We start from the raw sequence: 20165 nt of genomic DNA, 5'->3' as shown, positions 1-20165 counted from the left end.
ATATATATACAGTACCAATCAAAAGTTTGGACACACCTACTCATTCAAAGGTTTTTCTTTATTTTGACTATTTTCTACATTGTAAAATAATAGTGAAGAACTCAAAACTATGAAATAAGACATATGGAATCATGTAGTAACCAAAAAAGTGTTGAACATATCAAAATCAATTTTATATTTATATAGACTCTTCAATGTAGCCACCCTTTGCACACTCTTGGCATTCTCTCAACCAGCTTCACCTGGATTGCTTTTCCAAAAGGACAGATTTCCACCGGTCTAATGTCCATTGCTGGTGTTTCTTGGCCCAAGCAAGTCTCTTCTTCTTATTGGTGTTCTTTAGTAGTGGCTTCTTTGCAGCAATTTGACCATGAAGGCCTGATTCACGTAGTCTCCTCTGAACAGTTGATGTTGAGATGTGTCTGTTACTTGAACTTTACAGCAGAGGTAACTCTGGGTCTTCCTTTCCTGTGGCGGTCCTCATGAGAGACATAGCGCTTGATGGATTTTGCAACTGCACTTGAAGAAACATTCAAAGTTCTTGCCATGATATGCCTTCCCTGTAGCTCAGTTGGTAGAGCATGGTGTTTGCAACACCAGGGTTGAGGGTTCGATTCCCACGGGGGGGCCAGCACAGGAAAAAAAACAATGTATGAAATTGTATGAAATGTATGCATTCACTACTGTAAGTCGCTCTGGATAAGAGTGTCTGCTAAATGACTAAAATGTAAAATGTAAAAAAATATGGACTTGGTATTTTACCAAATAGGGCTATCTTCTGTATACCACCCCTACCTTGTCACAAAACAAGTGATTGGCTCAAACGCACTAAGAAGGAAATAAATTCCACAAATTAACTTTGAACAAGGCACACCTGTTAAATGAAATGCATTCCAGGTGAGTACCTCATGAAGCTGGTTGAGTGAATGCCAAGAGTGTGCAAAGCTGTCATCAAGGCAAAGGGTAGCTACTTTGAAGAATCTCAAATCTCAAATATATTTTGATTTGTTTAACACTTTTTTGGGTTACTACAGGATTCCTTATGTGTTATTTCATATTTTTGATGTTCTACAATGTAGAAAATTGTAAAAAAAAATACACTTTTGACTGGTACTGTATATATTGTAACGCGAGGAATAAAATACCCAAGAATAAAGCTATATACAAGGAGTACCAGTTCCAGATCAGTGTGCAGGGGTACGAGGTATTTGAGGTAGATATGTACAAGAAGGCAGGGTAAAGTGACTAGGCATCAGGATATATAATAATAATAGCAAAATAAAGAACAGAGCAGCAGCTGCAAATGATGTGTGTGTTTGTGAGAGTGTGTAATGTGTATGCATGTGTGTTTGGGTTGTGTCGGTTTGTGTGTGTGTGTGTGTGTGTGTGGGAGTGTGAATGTAGTGTGTGTGAGTGTGCATATGCTTTGTATACAGTCTAGTGATTGTGCGTAGGGTCAGAGCAAGACCCTTTAACTTTTTGAGGATGCGAGTGCCCATGCCAAATATTTCAGCCTCCTGGCGCGCCCTCTTCACGACTGTGCAGGTGTGTGTGGGCCATGTTAGGTCGCCAAGAAACAGCCCTGTTGATGTGGATGGGGACGTGCTCTCCCCTCTTGCTCCTGTAGTCCACGATCAGCTCCTTGGTCTTACTGGCATTGAGGGAGAGGTTGTCCTGGCACCACAATGCCAAGTCTCTGACCTCTCATCGCCTTCGTGTCGTCAGCAAACTTGACACACTGGGTCCCGACACACTGGGTCCCAACCCACTGGCTCCAACCTCCTGTCTCCAACCCTCTGGATCCAATCTCCATCTCTTCATTACTTGGTTATGAAAACCCCCTGGCCCCAACGCACTGGCCCAACCTCTCTTCATTACTTTCTTATGAAAAATCCCTGGCCACAACACACTGGTCCCAACCCCTGGTCCCAAACCCCTGGCCCAACCTCCATATCTTCATTACTTGAAAGGAAATCATTCTCCAACACACTAGAGCTCTGTCTTTTCGTGGCGTTGTAATTGAACAGGGACTACACAGTTGAATGCGGGGAGGTGTATGTATGCATTGATTCACATCCACCCCAAGGTCCAGGAGTTGCTTGACCGTGCTGATCATGCCGCTGAAGGCTGCAGAGTGGAGAGGGGTGTAGGCCTTCTTGTCTTTACAGGACACCTCTGATCCATGAGAGGCCAGCAGTTTCACCTCCTCAATGTGCACTATGGGGGAGGGGAAGAGAGACAGAGTGAGAAACAGAGATGGAGAGAGAGAGAGACATGCAAAGAGATAGGCTGAGATATAGAGGGAGAGAGGTTAGTTTACAGTGGTACACAGCACCATTAGCAATACCTACATCGTGTTAGTACAATTGAAAACCTACATCTTATCAACATACTTAGTCCATCATTCTGACATAATAACACACTAGAGGTAGACCATACAGCTGAGCTGTGAGGGTAACACACAGCCAATTCATTCACTCACTGGGATAAGGACATTAGTCAGAATGTAAATGATGTGGTCAACTCATTACCCATGTAAGCAGCCCAGTGGATTGCTCGGCGGTCCTTCTTGTCAAAAGCATTAATGTTGGCTCCTCTGGAGAGAAGCAGCCTCACCATCTAACAGGAAAAGGAGAGAGAAACAAAACACAGGCTGAGGAAAACTAAAGCAAAATCTGCAAAAATCTGGCATCAAAGCCTCTCTTGAACAAACTCAAGCATACAACTAGGGCTGTGACGGTCATGGGACTTCCGGTGTTGGTGATTGGCGTGCCGTATGTACACAGTCATCGACATAACTGACAGCCGACGGACGGACGGACGGACGGGGGAAACATTAGCAAAGGAAAACAGAGTGTTTAGGCCTAACTGTCTTGCTCATAGGCATGCGAGTCTCAAGTTAAGGGGAAGCTAATTTTCACCATAAAAAATATATAAAGCATTCTATGCATCATCACATTTACAGACTTATGTAAGATAGCTAACTATTGCTAATGTGATTAGTAAATTGGATAGTCATTATTTAGGCTAATAATATAACTCAATCACCGTTCGCAAAAAAAACGGCTGTTCAATGCAGCGCGTGATGGAGTAAGGCTAGGCTAGGCTATATCAGATATGTTTCTCTTTACAGGAAAAAAAATTGGCCTTTTTAAAATATGTTTTATCGTGCAATTCTACTACACTTTATATGACTATAGAGATTAGCAGAATCTTTTTCAATATGACTTTCAAGTGGCACTGACCCAGGGATAAAGAAAGTGAATATGCACACTCACCGGGGATATAGCCAATGCCAAAAATACTGTTCGCTCAATTAAGTTGAGAATTTTGATAACTAAAAGACAGATTAGTCTTTTCATTGTCTTCTCTTTGAAGCAATAGCCAATTGCTTTCCAAACTATGTTAGCCTGAGATAGTGTTCAGTCTTTCGTGAGATGCACTGTCAGGCTCATGTAAGAAGTCATATTTACACTTGACCACGTCTGACAGACAAGGGTGGAAAAGACAAAAAACTGGTAATAACCAGGGTTGAGTCCCAAATGGCAACCCTATTCCCTATATCGTACACTACTTTTGACCTGAGCCCATAGGGCTTTGGTTTAAAGTAGTGCACGAAGTAGGGTATAGGTTGCCATTTGGGATGCAGCCCCAATGTCAAAATCTCTTTATTTCAGGAATTGTATCCAAAACCCAAGTGACTTACTGTCTATTCCCGTCTTGAAAGTCCACTGCACTCTGGAGGTCAGCATTTCCAATCAGCAAACGCAAACACTCTGAATGACCGTTGGTAGCTAGAGGAGGACAAACAGAGAGGATATAAGAATGTCAGATGATTGACCGTTGGTAGCTAGAGGAGGATAAACAGAGAGGATATAAGAATGTCAGATGATTGACCGTTGGTAGCTAGAGGAGGATAAACAGAGAGGATATAAGAATGTCAGATGATTGACCGTTGGTAGCTAGAGGAGGATAAACAGAGAGGATATAAGAATGTCAGATGATTGACCGTTGGTAGCTAGAGGAGGATAAACAGAGAGGATATAAGAATGTCAGATGATTGACCGTTGGTAGCTAGAGGAGGATAAACAGAGAGGATATGAGCAGATTGCTGGACGACTATAACCTTCACATGAACAGACAGATTTCTAGAACAGTGGTGTTGCTAGATGACATCCTCATGATGTTAACACAGCAGATAATAAAGAATTTTGGGGCTGAGGCCATCGAAGCCTGTCACCTGCTAGCTGTGTACCTGGCTCTGGATAGAAGTCTCCCCTGTGCACTGATGTAGGATCAGCTTACCCTCCCTAGATCCTCAATCATTAGTGGAGAACATGACAAAAAAATGACCTTAGATCAGTGTCTAGTGTGTATTTTCACACTATACCATGTAACATCCCTAGAGTGGACATTGTCGTCCTAGCAACATGACCAAACAAATGGCCATCTTGGTCAGGAAAACTTTTTAATTACAGAAGCTCTATGTGATATTCTATGTGTACCTGCAGCGTGGATGGGGGTCCTCTTCAGGGTGAAGTCCTTAACCAGGATGGAGGCTCCCTGGTTGATGAGGACGTCAACACAGTCCACATGGCTTTTTAAGGCAGACAGGTCCAGAGGGTGCGCCCCTGGCTGTCCCTCACGTCTAGATCCAGCAGAGACTGAACCAGAACCTCCATAGCATGGTGGTGGCCGTGGTACGCCTGAATAGAAACACAAACACAGTCTCAAGCAAAGTCCAGTGGTACGCCTGAATAGATATATAATCAATGTCCTATAGTAGACCAGTGGTACGCCTGAACAGAAATACAGTGCTAGACCTCTAAAGTAGACCAGAGTCTTTCAATCGGGAGCCCATTTTTGCTCCCGCCCAGCATCAACATCGGAGGTCCCTGCCAAGCCTGGGATTGAGAAACAAACACTCTACTTCTCCTCTGAGGTTGACTAACTCAAATGGCAAAATAAGGAAATCATCCTCATCATCACTGTGTAGAATATGCATGTATTTTACACGAATCAGGAATAGATAGGAATTTGGTGTGTGAGTCTGTCTGGACAGTCAACTTCCTGTGGAAAATCAACACCATGCCTGCTTCCCAGATAGCACCCTATTCCCTATGTAGTGAACTACTTTTGATCAGGGCCTATAAGGATCTGGTCAAAAGTAGTGTACTAAATAGGGAATAGGGTGCCATTTGTCATATGGAGACCACTACAGGAGCAGGTAGGCTTTACTCACAGCGAGGTGTAGAGGGCTGATGGGAGCTCTGACATCAAAGTCGTTCAGGATGTCTGTCCCTGAGCTTTCAATTAGTTGAGGAAAGACAAGGACGGCCAGTTCAGACTTGTAACATATTTACTTAGAAGGTTAGTCTAGTAGCATGTGTAACATAGTAAATCTCAGTGACCAGCCCCTGCAGACATACTGGGGTGTTGCATCCATACCTTAAACAAGCAAGTGTGAGGAAAAGTTACCAACTGGCACTTACCACATCTAAAGGTGTTTCACTTGCAATCTGGAAAAAGAACATCAAGAGTGACGATGCGTCCACGACAAACATGCAGCCACAACTTAAAACCTACTGTTGGGTTCTGAGAATATGAAATATACTAATTCATGTCACTGAGGGAGAGAGCTTAATGTATAACGTTTACATTATGTCAGGTTAGGGGTCACATCCACTTGAATGTCCTTCATATGACGAACCTCCTACAGAGCAAATGAGGAAAATATGATATATTATGATTTATGTTAGTAACAATACAATATGGGAATTTTATCCCAAAGCTACCTACAGCTAACATATACTGCTCAAAAAAATAAAGGGAACACTTAAACAACTTAATGTAACTCCAAGTCAATCACACTTCTGTGAAATCAAACTGTCCACTTAGGAAGCAACACTGATGCGAGCTGTGGCAAGAAGGTTTGCTGTGTCTATCAGCGTAGTGTCCAGAGCATGGAGGCGCTACCAGGAGACAGGCCAGTACATCAGGAGACATGGAGGAGGCCGTAGGAGGGCAACAACCCAGCAGCAGGACCGCTACCTCCGCCTTTGTGCAAGGAGGAGCAGGAGGAGCACTGCCGGAGCCCTGCAAAATGACCTCCAGCAGGCCACAAATGTGCATGTGTCTGCTCAAACGGTCAGAAACAGACTCCATGAGGGTGGTATGAGGGCCCGACGTCCACAGGTGGGGGTTGTGATTACAGCCCAACACCGTGCAGGACGTTTGGCATTTACCAGAGAACACCAAGATTGGCAAATTCGCCACTGGCGCCCTGTGCTCTTCACAGATGAAAGCAGGTTCACACTGAGCACATGTGACAGACGTGACAGTCTGGAGACGCCGTGGAGAACGTTCTGCTGCCTGCAACATCCTCCAGCATGACCGGTTTGGCGGTGGGTCAGTCATGGTGTGGGATGGCATTTCTTTGGGGGGCCGCACAGCCCTCCATGTGCTCGCCAGAGGTAGCCTGACTGCCATTAGGTACCGAGATGAGATCCTCAGACCCCTTGTGAGACCATATGCTGGTGCGGTTGGCCCTGGGTTCCTCCTAATGCAAGACAATGCTATACCTCATGTGGCTGGAGTGTGTCAACAGTTCCTGCAAGAGGAAGGCATTGATGCTATGGACTGGCCCGCCCGTTCTCCAGACCTGAATCCAATTGAGCACATCTGGGACATCATGTCTCGCTCCATCCACCAACGCCACGTTGCACCACAGACTGTCCAGGAGTTGGCGGATGCTTTAGTCCAGGTTTGAGAGGAGATCCCTCAGGAGACCATCCGCCACCTCATCAGGAGCATGCCCAGGCATTGTAGGGAGGTCATACAGGCACGTGGAGGCCACAGACACTACTGAGCCTCAATTTGACTTGTTTTAAGGACATTACATCAAAGTTGGATCAGCCTGTAGTGTGGTTTTCCATGAAAATGTTGAGTGTGACTCCAAATCCAGACCTCCATGGGTTGATAAATTGGATTTCCATTGATTATTTTTGTGTGATTTTGTTATCAGCACATTCAACTATGTAAAGAAAAAAGTATTTAATAAGATTATTTCATTCATTCAGATCTAGGATGTGTTATTTTAGTGTTCCCTTTATTTTTTTGAGCAGTGTATATATATTTAAGTATGTGATCTATGTAAATAAATAAATATATCACAGCTGTAAAACTGTATGGTGGAGGCCTACCCATTTCCCAGGAGCATTGTAAAAAGTGGATTTGGGTACAGTGTTTTTTTCCCCTAATATCTTTGAAGATTCTGAGACCATTAGGGTTAAACATTACAGATATAAATGCAATATATGGAGTAGAAAAGATTGCCTGCCCACCAAAGAATCAACATATGTTCTACATGGTCTATTTCTATCTGAATGTAACACCTCAATCAAGCTTGTTAATTGATCGTTAATATATGTAGCTATTTTGTGTGAACTCAACTTCTGTCAACACTTTCTCCTCAGTTTCTTGTTACCCTGTTGGAAAGTCCCAGAAGCAAGATCAAGTCTCTCTGCAGAGGAGACTTGGAGGTAAGTGTTTCTTTCCACAACCCTTCTAGCTATGTTCTTTGTCACTGTCTATGGTGCTGCTGTGTTTGACACTCATTCAACACCATAGAGTAACTCAGTCTAAATAATGTTGTCAAAGCCTTTGATTTGGTAATTTTGCTTGTGTACCTTAACCTACGTTTTTCATATCTGTCATCAAATGACGTCTCCATTGAGCATGCCCTGGCCTTGCTCCGATCCATAGGGTCTGACGCTAAACAAGACAGAGAAGGTACGGCCTGAAACATATTTACATTTAAGTCATTTAGCAGACGCTCTTATCCAGAGCGACTTACAAATTGGTGCATTCACCTTATAATATCCAGTGGAACAACCACTTTACAATAGTGCGTCTAAATCTTTTAAGGGGGGGGGTTAGAAGGATTACTTTATCCTATCCCAGGTATTCCTTGAAGAGGTGGGGTTTCAGATGTCTCCGGAAGGTGGTGATTGACTCCGCTGTCCTGGCGTCGTGAGGGAGCTTGTTCCACCATTGGGGTGCCTGAGCAGCGAACAGTTTTGACTGGGCTGAGCGGGAACTGTGCTTCCTCAGAGGTAGGGAGGCGAGCAGGCCAGAGGTGGATGAACGGAGTGCCCTTGTTTGGGTGTAGGGCCTGATCAGAGCCTGAAGGTACGGAGGTGCCGTTCCCCTCACAGCTCCGTAGGCAAGCACCATGGTCTTGTAGCGGATGCGAGCTTCGACTGGAAGCCAGTGGAGAGAGCGGAGGAGCGGGGTGACATGAGAGAACTTGGGAAGGTTGAACACCAGACGGGCTGCGGCATTCTGGGTGAGTTGTAGGGGTTTAATGGCACAGGCAGGGAGCCCAGCCAACAGCGAGTTGCAATAATCCAGACGGGAGATGACAAGTGCCTGGATTAGGACCTGCGCCGCTTCCTGTGTGAGGCAGGGTCGTACTCTGCGAATGTTGTAGAGCATGAACCTACAGGATCGGGTCACCGCCTTGATGTTGGTGGAGAACGACAGGGTGTTGTCCAGGGTCACGCCAAGTCTCTTAGCACTCTGGGAGGAGGACACAAGGGAGTTGTCAACCGTGATGGCGAGATCATGGAACGGGCAGTCCTTCCCCGGGAGGAAGAGCAGCTCCGTCTTGCCGAGGTTCAGCTTGAGGTGGTGATCCGTCATCCACACTGATATGTCTGCCAGACATGCAGAGATGCGATTCGCCACCTGGTTGTCAGAAGGGGGAAAGGAGAAGATTAATTGTGTGTCATCTGCATAGCAATGATATGAGAGACCATGTGAGGATATGACAGAGCTAAGTGACTTGGTGTATAGTGAGAATAGGAGTGGGCCAAGAACAGAGCCCTGGGGGACACCAGTGGTGAGAGCACGTGGTGCGGAGACAGATTCTCGCCACGCCACCTGGTAGGAGCGACCTGTCAGGTAGGACGCAATCCAAGCGTGGGCGGCGCCGGAGATGCCCAGCTCGGAGAGGGTGGAGAGGAGGATCTGATGGTTCACGGTATCAAAGGCAGCAGATAGGTCTAGAAGGATGAGAGCAGAGGAGAGAGAGTTAGCTTTAGCAGTGCGGAGAGCCTCCGTGACACAGAGAAGAGCAGTCTCAGTTGAATGCCCAGTCTTGAAACCTGACTGATTAGGATCAAGAAGGTCATTCTGAGAGAGATAGCAAGAGAGCTGGCCAAGGACGGCGCGTTCAAGAGTTTTGGAGAGAAAGGAAAGAAGGGATACTGGTCTGTAGTTGTTGACATCGGAGGGATCGAGTGTAGGTTTTTTTCAGAAGGGGTGCAACTCTCGCTCTCTTGAAGACGGAAGGGACGTAGCCAGCGGTCAAGGATGAGTTGATGAGCGAGGTGAGGTAGGGGAGAAGTTCTCCGGAAATGGTCTGGAGAAGAGAGGAGGGGATAGGGTCAAGTGGGCAGGTTGTTGGGCGGCCGGCCGTCACAAGACGCGAGATTTCATCTGGAGAGAGGGGAGAAAGAGGTCAAAGCACAGGGTAGGGCAGTGTGAGCAGGACCAGCAGTGTCGTTTGACTTAGCAAACGAGGATCGGATGTCGTCAACCTTCTTTTCAAAATGGTTGACGAAGTCATCCGCAGAGAGGGAGGAGGGGGGGGGGGGAGGAGGATTCAGGAGGGAGGAGAAGGTAGCAAAGAGCTTCCTAGGGTTAGAGGCAGATGCTTGGAGTTTAGAGTGGTAGAAAGTGGCTTTAGCAGCAGAGACAGAAGAGGAAAATGTAGAGAGGAGGGAGTGAAAGGATGCCAGGTCCGCAGGGAGGCGAGTTTTCCTCCATTTCCGCTCGGCTGCCCGGAGCCCATATACTTTGAAAACTGTTGGGTTCAACATTCGACTGGCAATTCGGCCTAGACCGTGTGGAACAGATGTGTTGCTGTAGAATACCCAACTGTTCCTTTTGTTTTTTCTATAGAGTATTTAGAGACTAACGAAGTAGAATCCCAAGCTTCTCCAAACCATGGTAGCTCTCAGGCAAATGATGCCCTGTCCTCTGAGGAGAAGCTCAGGCGCATGTCCTCTGACGACGCTGCGACTGGCCCGTCTGACGACGCTAACTCTGAAGCTGCGACTGGCCCGTCTGACGACGCTACCTCTGAAGCTGCGACTGGCCCGTCTGACGACGCTACCTCTGAAGCTGCGACTGGCCCGTCTGACGACGCTACCTCTGAAGCTGCGACTGGCCCGTCTGACGACGCTACCTCTGAAGCTGCGACTGGCCCCCCGTCTGACGACGCTACCTCTGAAGCTGCGACTGGCCCCCCGTCTGACGACGCTACCTCTGAAGCTGCGACTGGCCCCCCGTCTGACGACGCTACCGCTGAAGCTGCGACTGGCCCCCCGTCTGACGACGCTACCGCTGAAGCTGCGACTGATCCCCCGTCTGACGACGCTACCGCTGAAGCTGCGACTGGCCCCCCGTCTGACGACGCTACCGCTGAAGCTGCGACTGGCCCCCCGTCTGACGACGCTACCGCTGAAGCTGCGACTGGCCCCCCGTCTGACGCACGCTACCGCTGAAGCTGCGACTGGCCCCCCGTCTGACGACGCTACCGCTGAAGCTGCGACAGGCCCCCCGTCTGACGACGCTACCGCTGAAGCTGCGACTGGCCCCCCGTCTGACGACGCTACCGCTGAAGCTGCGACTGGCCCCCCGTCTGACGACGCTACCGCTGAAGCTGCGACTGGCCCCCCGTCTGACGATGCTACCTCTGAAGCTGCGACTGGCCCCCCGTCTGACCATGCCTTTGAGGAACTGTTCGCCGCTTCATCGGAGCCCCCGTTGACCACAAACATGGATATCTGACGTGGGACATGGTGCTCGGGGTCCATGCAAGAGTTCATGGGTACTCTAGTCCAGGTTGTCTGTGTGTAACTGCATTTGCTTGTTTTGGCTCAATTAAACATTAACTGTAATACTTGTGTCCTCAGTATTGTTTTGGCGGTTCCTACTTGGCAACATTTATTTTGCATTATAACCATGCTTTGGCCTCAGCAATATATTAATACTTTGACCCCTGTGTTTAAGCTACATTTGCTCAGTGTTGGTCAATTTATGCTAGTAGCATCACATGATGTGGAATGGGTTCTAGTTAATTTTAACTTGATGGTTGTGGAACACAGTGTCTGGGGTTGGTACATATGAGGATGTTGCTAGAATCGGGGTTTCAGTGCTAACTAATATCACGGTTGTCAACTTGCATTTAAATTACTCTGCTGGGTGTCTTCTCTCCTGACTGACTTGGTTTCCTATTAGTGAATGCTTACATGTGAAACCAGCTCTCGTCTCATTAGCCCATCGTTTTGGCGGTTGGTCTTCATATCCCAGTGACAATCCAAACTTTCAGGTTAAATAAGTCAATGCTAACCTGCTTTAGCTGGCAGGCTGCTATCAGGTCCTAGCTCTCCCAGAGTTGCTTGTAGCGCCTCTAACCTAGGGTTTGATGGGGGGGAACAGTTTTACCAGGATTTCCCACCCACTCCGATTACATGGGAGAAATTAACCGGTTAATTTCTATGAAAAGCGTGAGGTGAAGTCTGTTCATACAGGCCTTCTCTATCCGCATGATCAACGCTCGGGGTGTGCGTCGTACTTATAGTCGCCATGAATTCAAAGAGCATGTACACGCAACCTTTAAATGCAGTTAATACAGCAACAAAATTGGCTCCAACTTTTGAGCTACCGGTAGGTATCTGCTTTAATTCAAAACAATTTCTGTGGCACCGCTTTACTCACTTATGCCAACCTGAATTCAGCCTGTTTTGAAGCAAGTTAAACCGTTACGGCCTATGCAAATATTTTGTTTGCTACAGGGTAGGCCTTCCAGGTTATTTTATGTAGCAGGGGCGAAAATTGTTATCAACTTTGGAGGGGACAATTACATAATTTTCTCGAGCAATTCCTGAGGGGGACACAAAGTAGTGCTGTTACACACAGCCTACGTTGTAATATGGTAAATGTATATTGAGGAACCAAAGAAATAAGGTGTTTGCCGTGCTCCTAATTACCGGTACCCAAAACTACACAACTAATCACAACAGCAATACCATTGCCTTTAACAAATCTTAGTTCAGTCGAGAGTGGGGGTATCCATGGCATTTTCCAATTATGTTCCTATTTTACAAGTCAAAAAAATTTAACCTTTCATAATGTTGCCAAACAAAGACTCAACAAACTTACCTGAGACTCCCTGTCTCTGCCAGTCTGTCCCCAGCTCTGCTGTCTGTGTGCCATCTGTTGCCTGCTCTGCCTAATGACATTGTGAAACATTTTCATTAGCATTTCACTTCTTTCTTATGAACATTTTATCAACTAGTCTTTGAGATATTAGGTTATAGGGTTCTTACTTTGCATTTTGGTGTACTGAAAAATACTCTGATGTCCGTCTTTTTTCTTTTTTCTGCCATTTTTCTAGCTGGCTGGCTACACACACACACACACACACACACAGTGTGTAGGTTATTTACAGTAGGAGATGGGCTTCTATCATATCTTCTATCATTCTATATGGGCTTCGATCTAAAAGGTAGCTAGCAAATGTGAAACGGATTGCAGTGACAAGAGTTGACAGCTGTATGAGTTCACCATTTACACAACATATGCTGCAACCTTTTGTAATTTTAACCGTTTGTTTCATATTGGCTGGCTTCCAACAATAGCTGAATTTGCAAAGCTAGCGAGCACATATTCCGTTTCAGTGGTGTTTGCTATAATCTTTGCTACCCGGGTTAAATAAAGGTGAAATAAAATAAATAAATAAAAGTTCCCTTGCGACAATTTAGCTTTTGCAACGAGACCATTACATATATTTAAGACAATGGTAGAAGAGAGTGTAGTTCTGTTCAGTTTGGACTTCAGTTTATCGCTAACCTTATCACAGGGACTTTGAAGCACTAACTTACATTGCTGATCTTGGAATAAATTGACGATAGCAAAGATTCCATCTTTGACGACGCCACATAAATGGAATAGGTACTAGCTAGCTTAATAGTTAATATTTGCGCGCTAGCTCTGCAAATTCAGCTAGTGTGTGTGTGTGTGTGTGTGAACCCTGCCAACATAAAACAAATCATTGCTATGGCGCGATTGACTGGATTAACCTCATGTCAGTCACGTGCCTTTCAGACAGTAGATACGAACACTCTGTTACCTTGCCAACTAAGGAACTGGTAGTGGATCAAACCATTGTGAGGCAAAGGGTGGGGGGTCGCAATCTTTTGAAACTTAAAAAAGCTCTATTAAGTGTCTATAATCAGCACAATTGCTTTCATTGTGTATTATTCATATTATTTAAATTACAGAGTTATGTTTACAGTGATATATTGGGGGGGACAAATCATATTTTTCCCAGGATGGGGGGTCGTGTACCCCCGTCCCCCCTGGGATTTCCGCCCCTGTTATGTAGCCTACGTTTGTGTATTGAATGTTATTCTACATTTGTTTGTCTGGGTCTTGAGAATCAGTTACCCTTTCTGACCAAGTCTGTAAAATAATGTGAGAACTGGGGGTATTTTGTCTTGAATAAAAGTAATAACGGAGAAGAATGGCAGGGTCTTGACAAGTTAATTTGATTGTGTAGGCTCACGTTTAATTTATGCTGTGACTAAATTAATATTAACTTGATAATGTACTTTATTGCTGGAGAACAGATGCAATAGGTAGGCCTGAGAAGATTTGATGTAAATATAGCCGAAGAATGGCACATGATAAACTGCGGGTTTAGATTCACGTGCAATTGATCAACTGCGGCGCTATCCATTGTGCTGAATCTCCGCTACAGCGTAACTGTTAGATTATCAGAGATTCAGATTTGTTTCCTCTGACAAAATCATCACAATAACCGAAGTATAAACAGCCACAACCTTCCCAAATTCCCTTGATAGCCAGGTGTAAGGGGAGAGGAAAGGACCAAAATGCATCTTTCAGTGAAAGGTAGGCTACTGTAATAACCTCATATTTGACCCGTCGGCCAACAGTGCCTCATAGACCGGTTAAAACTAGGCTACATCAATGAAATAGTGTGGTGACTTTGAGTTGATTAAAAAGCAACAAATACAAGAACCCATTAGTGTATATTTCTCCATGTAGAGTGGTATAATCATGTTGGATTTTATTCGCTGCTTAACACCCTGCATCCCACAGCTGGCTTGCTTCTGAAGCTAAGCAGGGTTGGTCCTGGTCAGTCCCTAGATTGGAGACCAGTTGCTGCTGGAAGTGGTGTTGGAGGGCCAGTAGGAGTCACTCTTTCCTCTGGTCTAAAATAATATCCCAGGGCAGTGATTGGGGACATGTGCTGTCTTTCGGGTGGGACGTTAAACCGGTGTCCTGACTCTCTGTGGTCACTAAAGATCCCATGGCACTTATTGTTAGAGTAGGGGTGTTAACCCTGGTGTCCTGGCTAAATTCCCAATCTGGCGCTCATACGGTCACCTAATCATCCCAAGCTTACTATTGGCTCATTCACCCCCCCATCCCCTGTAACTATTCCCCAGGTCATTGCTGTAAATGAGAATGTGTTCTCAGTCAACTTACCTGGTTAAATAAAACATATGCTTCTAAATAGCACTTTCGGTTTGAACGGGAAGCCTGGTAATTTCTTGCAATTTCCTCAGGAAGGAAAATTGGTAGGTTCTCTGGAAAAGATATGTCTCTACATGACCAATTATGCCTACCCTCCTCCCCCAGCCATTGGGATGAACTTTGCGGGACCCCCACCCGAATACTCTACCAGGTACGGACGAGACATGGAGACAACTGTTCCTTTAATGTTTTGTACTCGTCTCATTAAAAATGGATTCATACTAAAGACTAGGTCAGAATACATTTGGACTCCCTCGCTCTTTGTCTTTCCCTCTCAAATCAACGCTTTACCGTGAAATGCTTGCATACGAGCCCACCCCAACGATGCAGAGAACAAAACTATAGAATATATATATATATATATATATATATATATATATATATATATAAGTACCAATCAAAAGTTTGGACACACCTACTTATTCAAAGGTTTTTCTTTATTTTGACTATTTTCTACATTGTAAAATAATAGTGAAGAACTCAAAACTATGAAATAACACATATGGAATCATGTAGTAACCAAAAAAGTGTTAAACATATCAAAATCTATTTTATATTTATATAGACTCTTCAATGTAGCCACCCTTTGCACACTCTTGGCATTCTCTCAACCAGCTTCACCTGGATTGCTTTTCCAAAAGGACAGATTTCCACCGGTCTAATGTCCATTGCTGGTGTTTCTTGGCCCAAGCAAGTCTCTTCTTCTTATTGGTGTCCTTTAGTAGTGGTTTCTTTGCAGCAATTTGACCATGAAGGCCTGATTCACGTAGTCTCCTCTGAACAGTTGATGTTGAAATGTGTCTGTTACTTGAACTTTACAGCAGAGGTAACTCTGGGTCTTCCTTTCCTGTGGCGGTCCTCATGAGAGACATAGCGCTTGATGGATTTTGCAACTGCACTTGAAGAATCATTCAAAGTTCTTGAAATTTTCCGGATTGACTGAACTTCATGTCTTAAAACCTGTTAGGGCTAGGGGGCAGTATTTGCACGGCTGGATAACAAAAATGTACCCGATTTAATCTGGTTACTAATCCTACCCAGTAACTAGAATATGCATATACTTATTATATATGGATAGAAAACACCCTAAAGTTTCTAAAACTGTTTGAATGGTGTCTGTGAGTATAACAGAACTCATTTGGCAGGCAAAACCCTGAGACATTTTCTGACAGGAAGTGGATACCTGATGTGTTGTATTACCTTTAAACCTATGCCATTGAAAAACACAGGGGCTGAGGAATATTTTGGCACTTCCTTTTGCTTCCACTAGATGTCACCAGCCTTTACAAAGTGTTTTGAGTCTTCTGGAGGGAGATCTGACTGAACAAGAGCCATGGAACGATGATGGCCCATTAGACACCTGGCGCGCGAGTTCATGTTGGGTACCCTCGTTCCAATACGTTATAAAAGAGAATGCATTCGTCCACCTTGAATATTATTCATGTTCTGGTTAAAAAAGGCCCTAATGATTTATGCTATACAACGTTTGACATGTTTGAACGAACGTAAATATATTTTTTCCCCTCGTTCATGAAGTGAAGTCCGGCGGGCTTAGATCATGTGCTAACAAGACGGAGATTTTTGGACATAAATGATGAGCTTTTTTGAACAAAACTACATTCGTTATGGACCTGTGATACCTGGAAGTGACATCTGATGAAGAGAATCAAAGGTAATGGATTATTTACATAGTATTTTCGATTTTAGATCTCCCCAACATGACGGCTAGTCTGTATCGCAACGCGTATTTTTCTGGGCGCAGTGCTCAGATTATTGCAAAGTGTGATTTCCCAGTAAGGTTATTTTTAAATCTGGCAAGTTGATTGCGTTCAAGAGATGTAAATCTATAATTCTTTAAATGACAATATAATATTTTACCAATGTTTTCTAATTTTAATTATTTAATTTGTGGTGCTGACTTGACTGCCGGTTATTGGAGGGAAACGATTTCCTCAACATCAATGCCATAGTAAAACGCTGTTTTTGGATATAAATATGAACTTGATAGAACTAAAAATGCATGCATTGTCTAACATAATGTCCTAGGAGTGTCATCTGATGGAGATTGTAAAAGGTTAGTGCATCATTTTAGCTGGTTTTATGGTTTTGGTGACCCTGTCTTTGAATTGACAAAACATTACACACAACTCTTGTAAATGTACTGTCCTAACATACTCTAAATTTATGCTTTCGCCGTAAAACCTTTTTGAAATCGTAAAACGTGGTTAGATTAAGGAGATGTTTATCTTTCAAAGGGTGTAAAATAGTTGTATGTTTGAAAAATTTGAATTTTGACATTTATTTGGATTCAAATTTGCCGCTCTTGAAATGCACCTGCTGTTGATGGAGTGCACCACGGGTGGGACGCTTGCGTCCCACCTAGCCCATAGAGGTTAAAATAATAATAGACTTTTGTTTCTCTTTGCTTATTTGAGCTGTTCTTGCCATGATATGGACTTGGTATTTTACCAAATAGGGCTATCTTCTGTATACCACCCCTACCTTGTCACAAAACAAGTGATTGGCTCAAACGCACTAAGAAGGAAATAAATTCCACAAATTAACTTTGAACAAGGCACACGTGTTAATTAAAATGCATTCCAGGTGAGTACCTCATGAAGCTGGTTGAGTGAATGCCAAGAGTGTGCAAAGCTGTCATCAAGGCAAAGGGTGGCTACTTTGAAGAATCTCAAATCTCAAATATATTTTGATTTGTTTAACACTTTTTTGGTCACTTCAGGATTCCTTATGTGTTATTTCATACTTTTGATGTTCTACAATGTAGAAAATTGTTTAAAAAAAAATAAAGAAACCCTGGAAATAGTATGTGTGTCCAAACTTTTGACTGGTACTGTATATATTGTAACACGAGGAATAAAATACCCAACAATAAAGCTATATACAAGGAGTACCAGTTACAGATCAGTGTGCAGGGGTACGAGGTATTTGAAATAGATATGTACAAGAAGGCAGGGTAAAGTGACTAGGCATCAGGATAGATAATAATAATAATAATAGCAAAATAAAGAACAGAGCAGCAGCTGCAAATGATGAGTGTAAAGGTGTGTGTTTGTGAGAGTGTGTAATGTGTATGCATGTGTGTTTGGGTTGTGTCGGTTTGTGTGTGTGTGTGTGTGTGTATGTGTGTGGGAGTGTGAATGTAGTGTGTGTGAGTGTGCATATGCTTTGTATACAGTCTAGTGATTGTGCGTAGGGTCAGAGCAAGACCCTTTAACTTTTTGAGGATGCGAGTGCCCATGCCACGACTGTGCGGGTGTGTGTGGACCATGTTAGGTCGCCAAGGAACAGCCCTGTTGATGTGGATGGGGACGTGCTCTCCCCTCTTGCTCCTGTAGACCACGATCAGCTCCTTGGTCTTACTGGCATTGATGGAGAGGTTGTCCTGGCACCACAATGCCAAGTCTCTGACCTCTCATCGCCTTCGTGTCGTCAGCAAACTTGACACACTGGGTCCCGACACACTGGGTCCCAACCCACTGGCTCCAACCTCCTGTCTCCAACCCTCTGGATTCAATCTCCATCTCTTCATTACTTGGTTATGAAAACCCCCTGGCCCCAAAGCACTGGCCCAACCTCTCTTCATTACTTTTTAAGGCAGACAGGTCCAGAGGGTGCGCCCCTGGCTGTCCCTCACGTCTAGATCCAGCAGAGACTGAACCAGGAACTCCATAGCATGGTGGTGGCCGTGGTACGCCTGAATAGAAACACAAACACAGTCTCAAGCAAAGTCCAGTGGTACGCCTGAATAGATATATAATCAATGTCCTATAGTAGACCAGTGGTACACCTGAACAGAAATACAGTGCTAGACCTCTAAAGTAGACCAGAGTCTTTCAATCGGGAGCCCATTTTTGCTCCCGCCCAGCATCAACATCGGAGGTCCCTGCCAAGCGTGGGATTGAGAAACAAACACTCTACTTCTCCTCTGAGGTTGATTAACTCAAATGGCAAAATAAGGAAATCATCCTCATCATCACTGTGTAGAATATGCATGTATTTTACACGAATCAGGAATAGATAGGAATTTGGTGTGTGAGTCTGTCTGGACAGTCAACTTCCTGTGGAAAATCAACACCATGCCTGCTTCCCAGATAGCACCCTATTCCCTATGTAGTGAACTACTTTTGATCAGGGCCTATAAGGATCTGGTCAAAAGTAGTGTACTAAATAGGGAATAGGGTGCCATTTGTCATATGGAGACCACTACAGGAGCAGGTAGGCTTTACTCACAGCGAGGTGTAGAGGGCTGATGGGAGCTCTGACATCAAAGTCGTTCAGGATGTCTGTCCCTGAGCTTTCAATTAGTTGAGGAAAGACAAGGACGGCCAGTTCAGACTTGTAACATATTTACTTGGAAGGTTAGTCTAGTAGCATGTGTAACATGGTAAATCTCAGTGACCAGCCCCTGCAGACATACTGGGGTGTTGCATCCATACCTTAAACAAGCAAGTGTGAGGAAAAGTTACCAACTGGCACTTACCACATCTAAAGGTGTTTCACTTGCAATCTGGAAAAAGAACATCAAGAGTGACGATGCGTCCACGACAAACATGCAGCCACACCTTAAAACCTACTGTTGGGTTCTGAGAATATGAAATATACTAATTCATGTCACTGAGGGAGAGAGCTTAATGTATAACGTTTACATTATGTCAGGTTAGGGGTCACATCCACTTGAATGTCCTTCATATGACGAACCTCCTACAGAGCAAATGAGGAAAATATGATATATTATGATTTATGTTAGTAACAATACAATATGGGAATTTTATCCCAAAGCTACCTACAGCTAACATATACTGCTCAAAAAAATAAAGGGAACACTTAAACAACTTAATGTAACTCCAAGTCAATCACACTTCTGTGAAATCAAACTGTCCACTTAGGAAGCAACACTGATGCGAGCTGTGGCAAGAAGGTTTGCTGTGTCTATCAGCGTAGTGTCCAGAGCATGGAGGCGCTACCAGGAGACAGGCCAGTACATCAGGAGACATGGAGGAGGCCGTAGGAGGGCAACAACCCAGCAGCAGGACCGCTACCTCCGCCTTTGTGCAAGGAGGAGCAGGAGGAGCACTGCCGGAGCGCTGCAAAATGACCTCCAGCAGGCCACAAATGTGCATGTGTCTGCTCAAACGGTCAGAAACAGACTCCATGAGGGTGGTATGAGGGCCCGACGTCCACAGGTGGGGGTTGTGATTACAGCCCAACACCGTGCAGGACGTTTGGCATTTGCCAGAGAACACCAAGATTGGCAAATTCGCCACTGGCGCCCTGTGCTCTTCACAGATGAAAGCAGGTTCACACTGAGCACATGTGACAGACGTGACAGTCTGGAGACGCCGTGGAGAACGTTCTGCTGCCTGCAACATCCTCCAGCATGACCGGTTTGGCGGTGGGTCAGTCATGGTGTGGGATGGCATTTCTTTGGGGGGGCCGCACAGCCCTCCATGTGCTCGCCAGAGGTAGCCTGACTGCCATTAGGTACCGAGATGAGATCCTCAGACCCCTTGTGA

The 20165-nt window shown here is 44.8% G+C and overlaps 1 protein-coding gene and 1 pseudogene across 1 annotated transcript; one reads left to right on the top strand and one right to left on the bottom strand.

Moving 5' to 3' along the window:
* Positions 1–1882: 1882 nt before the first annotated feature.
* On the bottom strand, positions 1883–3004 carry LOC106598277 (serine/threonine-protein phosphatase 6 regulatory ankyrin repeat subunit A-like). Its single transcript, XM_014189327.2, has 2 exons — positions 2532–3004; positions 1883–2217 (listed from the first exon to the last, which is right to left on the bottom strand). The coding sequence occupies exons 1-2, from the start codon at positions 2617–2619 to the stop codon at positions 1883–1885; spliced, it is 423 nt and encodes a 140-aa protein (XP_014044802.2). The 5' UTR covers positions 2620–3004.
* Positions 3005–5205: 2201 nt separating this feature from the next.
* On the top strand, positions 5206–10857 carry LOC123733371 (polysialoglycoprotein-like; annotated as a pseudogene).
* Positions 10858–20165: the final 9308 nt, after the last annotated feature.

This window comes from Salmo salar, unplaced genomic scaffold, assembly GCF_905237065.1.
Source record: "Salmo salar unplaced genomic scaffold, Ssal_v3.1, whole genome shotgun sequence".
Lineage (NCBI taxonomy): Eukaryota > Metazoa > Chordata > Actinopteri > Salmoniformes > Salmonidae > Salmo > Salmo salar.
Note: the sequence above shows the minus strand (reverse complement) of the source record. Positions and strands in the feature narration are given on the sequence as shown.